This window comes from Pimephales promelas, chromosome 22 (assembly GCF_988280905.1).
Source record: "Pimephales promelas chromosome 22, fPimPro1.hap1.1, whole genome shotgun sequence".
Taxonomy (NCBI): domain Eukaryota; kingdom Metazoa; phylum Chordata; class Actinopteri; order Cypriniformes; family Leuciscidae; genus Pimephales; species Pimephales promelas.
The window spans coordinates 2810082-2820968 of NC_142790.1; the positions used below are offsets into that span (position 1 = coordinate 2810082).

The window sequence follows — 10887 nt, forward strand, 5'->3', positions numbered from 1 at the left end:
AGTGAAGATCATGGTAACCCACTAGTAATGACTCAAGCGCACCCAAATCCATCATAAAGAAAAACAATCAAAAACCTCAAAAGTTTACAATGACTTCATTTCTAGGCAGTTATCATGTTTTTCACTTTTGAAGGATTTGGTAATATTTGAGTCATTACTAATGATCTTAACTTTAGAATTAATTATACATTTTGCTCGTTAGATTTAATCAGCGAGATTCACTGCACTGCATTGGACTGCAATTGACAATTTGCACAATTTAGCGGGTAATGGAAACGCTAATGTCATTGTATTTCACAGGAACTACCACTGCTGGAATGAGGTGTACATGAAGAGGCCTGATCTTCCAGACAGATTCTCTGGCTGGCAGGTGATCGACTGCACCCCTCAGGAGACCAGTGATGGTATGATCCCCGACACACACAGGCTTTCCTCTAACCTTAACTGATACAGTTAGATGGCACTCCAATCGTTTAGAAAATTAGGGTCCCATTACTTCTTACGTTAGGCAATACAGGCACAATTTTTGAATGCTGAGTGTATCCATTAGGGTTACACTACCATTCAACATTTCAACGCTTTTAACCAAGTTATTATAAGAAAAATGCCTGAACAAATATGAATGCCTGAACAAATAACTTCATCAATCTTAAAAAAAAACAAATTTTTTGTCCAGCTAGCTACTTTTTTTTATTATTATTATATCATCAGATTCTTTAATACAGGTTTTCATGTTATAAATATATATATATATATATATATATATTGTGGTAAAACGGATGGAAAAACTGAATAAATGACTAATTAATCAGCAATATATATATATATATTTCGAGGACTTGGAGCCAGAAGGGTGTAAGTGGCTTTTAACAAACTTTACAGGAGATTCAAAACAAAATTTTGACCACGCTACAATCACCTGTATTATTAACCTTAAACCACAAACATTGCAACCACAGGCATACTTACATGAAATGACTATTTAAGTAAAATATGTATGGCATATTAAGTTATTAACACAATGAATATGTTCTAAAACATATTCAAATAATCACAAAAAGTCAAATAAGTCAAATACGCCCTTTTGTTGCTTTATTCAATACAGTTTGATCTCAGATAGGTATTTTTGGCCATTGGATAGAGCTCATCAAGACCTTTTTTTTATTTAAAGAACTCATATTCGCCCAAATTGCCACTTACGCCCCTCTGACTCCAAGCCCTCGCATGATTACCTTCTTAAATGGAGAAACAATATTTTCCAGAGATACGAGCCTCCTTTCACTGACCGCTCTCTCGCATTCACTTATTCAGTCGTTTCCGACTCTTGGTGATTCTGTGGCCATCCCTTGCCGTACGCGAGAGACTGTCCATGAATTTTCTTGACAATTATTTTTAACTTAATAATTTAATAATATATATCTTAATGATAATAATATAACTTCACTTAATATACACATGATGTATCATGTATGTCATGGTGAAATATGGTAGTCATGGTAATAATGTTATGTCCTACCACAGTAGTTTTTCTTCTCTCATTATTCAGGCCTTTATCGGTGTGGCCCGACGTCTGTCAATGCCGTCAAAGAGGGAGAGCTCAGCTATCCGTTTGATGCAAGGTTTGTCTTTGCAGAGGTAAGAAACATGCCAGTTCTCTTTGATGTTTTTACCTTTAGATTTACAAACCACTTCTTTAGTTTTTAAGATCTTAAAATCTCAGCTGCATATTGCGCTTACAAAATGGAAAAACTCTTTCCCCTGTCTCCAGCTGAACAGTGATGTGATTTACCGTAAATCTGATAAGTATGGAAATACAAATGTCCTCCACGTGGACACCGCGTACGTGGGAAAGCTCCTTGTGACTAAAAGGGTGAACGCTAACTCCTATGAGGATGTCACTTCTAACTATAAATATCCAGAAGGTAAGTTTCCTTTGGTCTAAAAACACCTGGACAATGGGTTACACTAGTGAAAACTTTCAACCTTCTTCCTGACTCCAGGAAGTGAGAGGGATAAGCAGACCATGAACAATGCAGAGAATCGTGGCATTCCTACCAGGGATTACTTGCCACGCACTGAAGCAGGAGTGACCATCGATCTCAAGGCCGAAACCATCAAAATTGGCGATAACTTCATGCTGACGATGAACGTTAACAACCAGACAAGCCAGACCTGCACCATCAATGCCACCATCTCTGGCAGTGTGGCGTTTTACACGGGCATCACCAGCGCAAACTTTATGCTGGAAAACAAAGTTGCAACTGTGAATCCCCAGAACAGTGAGTCTGATTTTTCAAGATTGTTGTAGGTTTAACTGTCGGCTTTTTCACCATTGGCTCTTGGCTTGCTTAGTTGGAGATATTTAATTTAATATTCAACAACATTATTGATCTGCCTGTATTGACCCCATTGTATGAGAACTGAACTGAGATGGATGATGACATCACGATTATGACAAGTGGCTATATATATAAAGTAATTAAATTAACCAAAAAAAAACTTTTGCTGATAATTTACTCACCCGCCCATGTCATCCAAGATGTCCATGTCTTTCTTTCTTCAGTCGAAAAGAAATTAAGGTTTTTGATGAAAACATTCCAGGATTTTCTCCATATAATGGACTTCAATGGGAACCAAACGGTTCAAAGTCCAAAAGACAGTTTCAGTGCAAACTATATAAGGGTCTTATCAAGCGAAACAATCGCTCATTTAATAAATAAATAACAAAGTTTCAGTTTTATACTGTAAGCTCAAACTTGCTCTTTTTTCAGAGTCATTTGGTTCATTCAACGAACGAAATGAACGAATCGATTCGGAAAAAGTAACCAAACACGTAAACAAACTAGTATTCCGCCATACAATATAGTTATCCATTTTCCACGCTTAGAAAAGCGTGACGTTTTATTTTGTGTCACCGTCCTAGGTCGAGTTACACTACTCGCGTAACTGTATTTAAATAGGGAAAACGTGGAGGTGTTTAGTCGCTTCTCTGCTTGGTTCATATTGAATAAACTGGGCTAGTTAAGTGCGATCAAAGTGTCTCGCGATTGAGTGAACGCACTGAGACGAGAGACGTATGTATCAACAACTCGTCTTAGTTAAGGGAATAACACAGTTTAATATGAAAAACGGTGGAGGATCCATTTAAGATGGACTGTGACGCTATTTTCCTCTTGAAACAAACTTTTTTGCATTATCTTCCTGTTATCTCTGTAAAGCTGCTTTGAAACAATCTACATTGTAAAAAGCGCTATAGAAATAAAGGTGACTTTTCTTGACTTTAGGACACATTACAGTGTAATTTCTGAATATCATTTCACAGCCTCAAAAGTGCTGATCAATGTTCAAGCTGTGAACTACATGCCCTACCTGGTGGAACAGGCCAACTTGCTCTTTGTAGTGCAAGGGCGCATTGAGGAAACCGGACAGACCCTTTCGGCAATGAGAGTTATCACTCTCCGTCCTCCTGAGCTCACAATCAAGGTATACGTCCTTCAAAACCAATTGTTGAGGAACACGTGCGATACATTTGATGCTTAATGTTAGTTAACAGCTGTCATTATAATTATCGACAGGTGAATGGAATACCCCGGGTTGGCAAGGATCTGATGGTCATCGTGTCATTCCGAAATCCCTATACCTTCATCCTGAAAAACGTTCAGCTCCGCCTTGATGCACTTGGCCTGATACCGACCAAAATTAAAACATACGAGTAAGATGGAATAATTTGTCACATTTATGCTTCCATTATTCAGATATTACTAGCAAGTTATTAGATGACTAAACATTAAAATACAATGCCAGATCTCTATCCAGAACTACAGAGAGATGAGTGTTAATGTGTGTGTGTGGTCTTTAAAGGAACTGGCTTTTAAAATTTTATTATATTGTTGTCTGAGGTCAACTTATGACGTTCGCTTGGTTTTTGCATTCAAAACATCAAAATGAATAAGTAATAATCTATTTTGTACCCAAGTTGTGAGCCTTCCTGAAAAACGGTCGGTTTTTATGGGCGTGTCACACAGAAGACTTCGAAATAAACGGCCACTGCTGTGAGTGGATAACAGTTTTACATATTATAATGAGTTTAACTCACCCGTCGGTGTACGTGGGGAAAAACGTCCAATGTTGTCAAACGGCAACCGGATTCGCCCATACATGTTCAACCAAGAGTCCGTTGTGTTGCACAATTCCTGTCAGATCCAATATAGACGGCACAGCACCGTTCTTTACTCTTAATCGTCTGCAAATCCAGTCTTGTTTACAAAACAATCCTCAGTGAAATGAAGCGAACAGACGACGATGTTTTACCTCATCTGCTGGAACGTCATTAAAAATAAAGTTTATCCATGAAGTCCTATCCAGAGAAAGCTTATGCAGCGACTGTCTTCTTCCACAACCAGGCACTGCAAAATATTCTGTATTGCTCGGTAGCTCGATCTGGTTTGTCATCACGAGGTAGGCATGTATGTTAGGCTACTTAGCTATGCGTGTAATGCGCGAATCGGTGGGCGGGGCTAAACCGGCCGTGTTGAAGTAGGTGTTGATCTTCTTCTGCGGGGGTGGGGTTTTAACCCCTTCGCCGTCATAGTTTCCGACTTTTAAAAACGAGTCGTTTTCAGAGGCTGGTGTCAATAAAAGATTTTATTGGACTAACAAGGACTTTTTCAGTTCTGAAACTTACAGGATATTCTTATAATATGATGACATCTTAGATGTCAAAAGCTGAAGGAAAATTTGATTTCTCAGTTCATCACCCCTTTAAAAGGACTAGACCCCTCTGTCTGCTTGGAGATTTAAGGGTGTCTGAGATTCTTTGTTCCATTAGTATTTGCACGGACCTTATGTTTCTGAAACAAATTTGGGCCCTATTTTAGCAATCTGAAACACAAGTATCAAGCACAAAGCACAATGATGTTTGTGGGCGGGTCTTGGATGCTGTTGTTTTTTTATAGGATAAATGACTCTTGCGCCCAATGCAAGTTTAAAGCCGCCTTTCCACTGCACACGACAAACGACCGCCGTCGTACCAGAAGTCATTCATTTCCAATGGAGAGTCGTACGGGAGCTGCGGGGAGTTCCGATCATATGCGTATGCGGAAAATTCGGATCCGATTTGAGCTTTGGATCCGTTGAAATATCTTAACTTCTGGGGCTAGACCGTATGCTACCGGGCAACCGGATGTGATGTATTCTAATAAAAACTATGAGCGCGAGACTAGAACTACAAATATTTTAACTCTTTAATGTTTTTCTGTAAACGCTCTTTCTGTAAGATATTGGTTATAATTAGCTATAGCAGAATTTTTTTTTAATAATTATTAAATCAATATTTATATTAATTAGCTCTTTAAAATCTACTATGTTTTTATTTGAGAAGTATTGAGGGTCATTTGTTTTGTGTAGATTTATTTATGCATGCATTACATTTATTAATATCATTAATTTTACCATTGTGAATATCCGAGGGTAACGGTTGCTTCACGACCAGTTTCAAAGTTCCGTGCGACTGACACTAGGGGGCGAAATACGACATTCGTATGTGACGTACACAGTGACGTAACAACGTCGTTCCCTGGGCGCTCTAGTCAGTGGAAAAACAAACAGGTTCTGAAAAGGATCGCAAGTTGAACCAACTCCGAACCAACTTTGAACCAGCACCAGTTCTGAACCAGTTCTTTTTTGGTGGAAAAGGGGTACCCGAGCGCGTTGGGAGCAAATTGTTTTGTTTACCTCAAATCAGTAATTTTGGGTTATTATTTTTTGGGATATCAGTCTGACTCTCTAAATGTTAAGCCATTTTTTGTGATTTTTTTGAGAATGTAAAAATGCAGAAAGTTCCTTATGTCAATGGAAAGTCCCCATAAAACGTGAAAACCCGGCACGTTCTTGTTTCTGCATGCATATACTCACTTTATCCATTTCCACTTGCAGTCAGATTCAACCTGGCGGCTCAGTGCAGTACACTGAAACGATCACCCCTCAGTCTCCTGGGAGGAAGGTGCTGATTGGCTTGCTGGACTGCGCTGCACTGAGACAGGTCATCAATCAGCTGGAAATCATCGTGCAATAACGGACTGCTGATTGCCACGGGGGAACAAGAGAGAGAGAAAAGATAGAGGAGAAAGAGAGAAAGGAAGGAAGGATTGGAAAGGGTTCCCAGTACCACTTTGGTGTGTTGCTTTGCTTTCTTCACTAATATGATCAAAACACAAACTAATGTTCTTTACAAATCAATCATAACTATGCCTGCCAAGACTGGATTGTTAACAATAGGGAGATTTTTAATGGGTACTGTTCACCGTCATGTGGTAAACTTAATGATATTGAGGAATTAAAGCATTTTATGCCAAATCTCAGGAGCCAAATACCGACAATCAATCGTGTGTACACGCAAATCTGAGAGTGTGAGAAATTGAGCGCTCGCTGTGAAATCTAATAAAGGAAAGAAAATGTAAAAGATTCTCTGAAATTGTTATATATGACTAGTTTTGGTTGTGTAATTCAATTAACAAACTGTATTGATAACAATATACTTATGATTTCATCTGCCATGGACTATGTTTTACTCTTATAAACTAACAATAAACCTTAAGCATGAAAGCTTTGGATTTATTTGTTATTTCTACTGCAAATCTTCTTTTAGACATTAACACATCACACCATGTTACCATGTTCATTCTTTCGGACCACTGTAAAGGACATATTCTAAATGTTAATGTTTACTAGGGAAACGGAAGAGTGGAACTTCATTTACGGTTACATTCATGCATTTGGCAAACGCTAGTATTAAAAATAATTTACATAGCATTTAGCAAACATTTTACATGCACTCCCTGCAACAAACCCTGACTTTGGTGTTGCTAACGACATGATTGAGCAACACGTTACAAACATCCAATCATAATTGATTGGATCATTAAAATGGGTGTAACACCAAAATGAAGACATGTTGTAAGGAGATGGGGTTGACGAGATTAACTTAATCCGAAAAGATATGCTTTAGCTTATGAAGTAACAGAAGTTTGCTTATGCAATGTAAAATAACACAAGCAGTATATCAAAAAAGCCTAAAGTTACTGGATGAAATGTGGACTCGGGAAAGTTTAACGACTGTGAAGGTTTGGGGGCGTTGATTTACTCCCTCTGTGTTTGAATCATAGTTCTGTATCCCGTCCGGAAGTAATCTTTGACAAAAAAAATTCAATTTTCTATGGTTTTTTTAAAGGGGTGGTTATAATTTCACTTTTCTAACTTTAGTTAGTGCGTAATGTTGCTGTTTGAGCATAAACAACATCTGCAAAGTTACAATGCTCAAAGTTCAAAGCAATGGGAGATATTTTCTTTAACAGAAATGGCTTTTTAAGGACTACAACAAACGAATAGCATGTCACTCTGTAGGCGTCTTACAACAGTTCCCACATGAGGGATTTATAGATTATCATGACAGAATATGCTAATCAATGACTTGAAGATAGCTAACTCCACATCAGCTACATAAATTCATCAACTAACCATTCAGAAACGTCCTGCTTCTACATGTTGTCACTTCTTCTTGAGTCTCTCCATCATGTGCTACAAGTATTTGACGAGTAAACTATCAGTAGTCTATAACTAGGCTCTTGTAGTATAGTTCACTTGTAGTATAGACACAGTAAAATACAAAAACTTAGTTGTGAACTAGTTGTTAAACTACTTTTACACTAAAATACAAGTATACTTAAAACTATATTTTTATACTGTAAAAGTGGCCCAATTTAGTCCCAAGAAGTGTAAGTAAAAGTATACCAGTACAATAGCCGCATTTCCACTGCCGGGCTAGGGCTAGGCCAGAGCTAACAGCGAGCCGAGCCGAGCCAGCGGCCTCGGGCCTCAAGCACCGGGCATGCGTTTCCACTGCCGGGCCAATAGCCCCACAGCGCTGCCCTAAACCCCGCCCCTAACACGCCTTTCTGGATCAAACGTCATACAACCCAACCCATTTCAGCGGGTATCTTGAATTAATTTATTTTTAAGTTAGGAAGATAGCATGTATATTAACTCACCGGCCGTGGCTGCAAAAGTGTCCCGATTGTCTCGCGAGTCGCCACTAACAGAGGGATGGTGACGCAGCACACCGTCCATCAAGTCGAACCATGGAAAAATCCTTCTCTGAACTCTGCTTTGTCCATTGTGCATTTTAATCGCCTTGTACAATACTGCGCCAGAGCCAGAGCCAGTGTCTGTTCCTGAATTGGAGTTAGCATGTGTTTCTGTGTTTGTGTCTGTCCAAGTGGCTGTTCCTGAGCCGGAGCCTGTACCAGAGCCAGTGCCTGTTCCTGAGCCAAAGCCTGAGCCAGTGCCTGTTCCAGAGCCGGAGCCAGTGTCTGTTCCTGAGCCAGTGCCTGTTCCTGAGCCAAAGCCTGAGCCAGTGCCTGTTCCTGAGCCAGTGCCTGTTCCAGTGCCAAAGCCTGAGCCAGTGCCTGTTCCAGAGCCGGAGCCAGTGTCTGTTCCTGAGCCAAAGCCAGAGCCAGTGCCTGTTCCAGTGCCAAAGCCTGAGCCAGTGCCTGTTCCTGAGCCAGTGCCTGTTCCAGTGCCAAAGCCGGAGCCAGTGCCTGTTCCAGAGCCGGAGCCAGTGTCTGTTCCAGAGCCGGAGCCAGTGTCTGTTCCTGTGTTTGTGTCTGTCCTAGTGGCTGTTACTGTTCGGGTGGCTGTTCCGGAGCCAGAGCCTGTTCTTGAGCCAGAGCCAGTGTTTGTTCCTGAGCCGGAGCCAGTGCCTGTTCCAGAGCCGGAGGCAGTGTCTTTTCCTGTGTTTGTGTCTGTCCTAGTGGCCGTTGCTGTTCGGGTGGCTGTTCCTGAGCCAGAGCCTGTTCCTGAGCTGTTGCCAGTGTCTGCTCCATAGCTGGAGCCAGTGCCAGTGTCTGTTCCAGAATCACTGCCCGAGGGGTCTTCACCACCCTGGCCGCCCGATGGACTATCTGCTTCGCCCTGGTCACCCGATGGGCCGTCTATTTCGCTCTGGCCGCCCGAAGGACAGTCTGTTTCACCCTGGCCTCCCAAGACTAAATGGTCTGTCCCTCCCATCCTGCCCTGGTCTTTCCCTCCTGTCCTGCCCTGGTCTTATGAAGCGTCTGGTAGCTGCTCCATAGGGAGGGGGTAATATCCAACCCGATCTCACGACCAAGTCGTACGAATCCGACGAATGATTCAAAAGTGGCTAATTCGTAACAATTCATACGACCTCACTCGTACGAATTAATACGATTTTGCTAAATCGTACATATTTTACGAATTGGCCAATTCGTATGAATTCGTACGAATGACCTACCCCTTACCCCGCCCCTAAACCTAACCATCACGTGGGTTTAGACAAATCGTACGAATTAGTACGAGTGAGGTCGTACGAATTAGTACGAATTAGCCACTTTTTAATCATGCGTCGAAATCGTACGAATTGGTCGTGAGATAGTGTTGTAATATCACATGCCTGTCCTGTCTTGCACATGGGTGTTTTGTTGTTTTGGGCCTTTTGCTCTTGTCGTTGTCTGATCCCTCCCACTCATTACCTGATTATTGTTGAGTTCTTCCACCTGTCCCCTCTTGATTGGTCCCCTTCTTAAGTTTCCTCTTGTTTGCAGTCTTTTTTGGATCATTGTCAAATGTTTCCTGTTCCCCGTGATACTCAGCAGCACTTAAAGGTTCTGTTATTGTTTTATTTTTACTTCTTGTGTTCTTCCCCCTTGTGGGTTTTTTATTTGTGTTGGTTTAATTTGTAATAAATTACCATTCTCCTGCATTTGAATCCTCACACCTTTTTTGCCTTGCATGTTCCGTGACAGAGACATTGCAGATTGTGACGTTTCCTAACCTTTCATTCAAGAAGATTGTAGTTAAAGAAAAAAAGGAAAGCTACTGACGCATTCGGTGCTTACGTCATTCAACTCCACTCCCTCCATATTAATGAAACTCTGGAATACCCCCTCTATCCCCCCACCCCGACCTGAATGAGTCACCACGGAAAACCTCTCAAGCTCCTGAGTAATTGGACACATTAAACAGGGATTCCCTGTCTGGTGTCGAAATGACAGTTCATTTAACTCTGTTTTCATAGAGCTGCCAATTCACTCAGGAGTTTCCCACTAAGACCCGCTGCCTGTCTTATATCATTTATTAGGCAAAATATGTGCCTTTCTCATCAAAGATTTCACTATCCATAACTCTTGTTGCACATCTCCGCCACAAGATGGAGACAAAACATGAATAAAAACCTGCTATTGCTTGGACTCTTATTGCAATCTCTATAAATTAAATCCATGATATTGCATCCCTCCCTGCATTGCAACACACTATGCAGTTTTTATATGTCTGCGTTATGCAACTGCTCGTTTTTTTTTCTCTCTCGAAAGGTTTAACGCACGAATCTGCACCAATTATAACGTTCATCTAGCTATATGCTCTATGCTATGTGACATGCATGTCATTTAAGCTTTACGCGATGACATAGGCTACAATCTAATGTTGAATAGTAATCATCTTTAATGACCCACGAAAATCCGATCGGATTGTAAACTGCCCTGAGGGCATCGTCAGTCCCACTCTGTATAGTCTGGACTCTAAATGAAGTGTCAGGGGACCTAATTACTCAGCATCGAGGAGCACACGATCTCTGCTCACTGCGAGGATTCTCCTTCAGCTAGAATGCCCTATGTAACTTCTTAGTATTCTCCTCCTGAAGTCAGTGAAGTCTCTGAAAAAAATTGGTGCGCATCAATACTCAGTGCCCATTGGTTGGCTACAAATTCCGCTGACGTCAGCGGGTGAGAACTTTTTTTTCCAGTGATACCGACATCATCACTACTCTCAGTTGTAACGTAACTCATCTCTCATGTGATTTCTCATCTTTCAGAT

General features: G+C 40.9%; 1 protein-coding gene across 1 annotated transcript in view; it reads left to right on the forward strand.

Moving 5' to 3' along the window:
• Positions 1-6622, forward strand: part of LOC120492289 (coagulation factor XIII A chain) — a 33165-nt gene extending 26543 nt beyond the window's left edge. The window contains exons 9-15 of the mRNA XM_039690499.2: positions 301-404; positions 1547-1635; positions 1769-1922; positions 2001-2279; positions 3323-3483; positions 3576-3712; positions 5935-6622. Coding sequence (XP_039546433.2) covers positions 301-404; positions 1547-1635; positions 1769-1922; positions 2001-2279; positions 3323-3483; positions 3576-3712; positions 5935-6073 — 1063 coding nt within the window. The 3' untranslated portion in view covers positions 6074-6622. The remainder of the gene's footprint in view (positions 1-300; positions 405-1546; positions 1636-1768; positions 1923-2000; positions 2280-3322; positions 3484-3575; positions 3713-5934) is intronic.
• The last annotated feature ends 4265 nt before the right edge of the window (positions 6623-10887 follow it).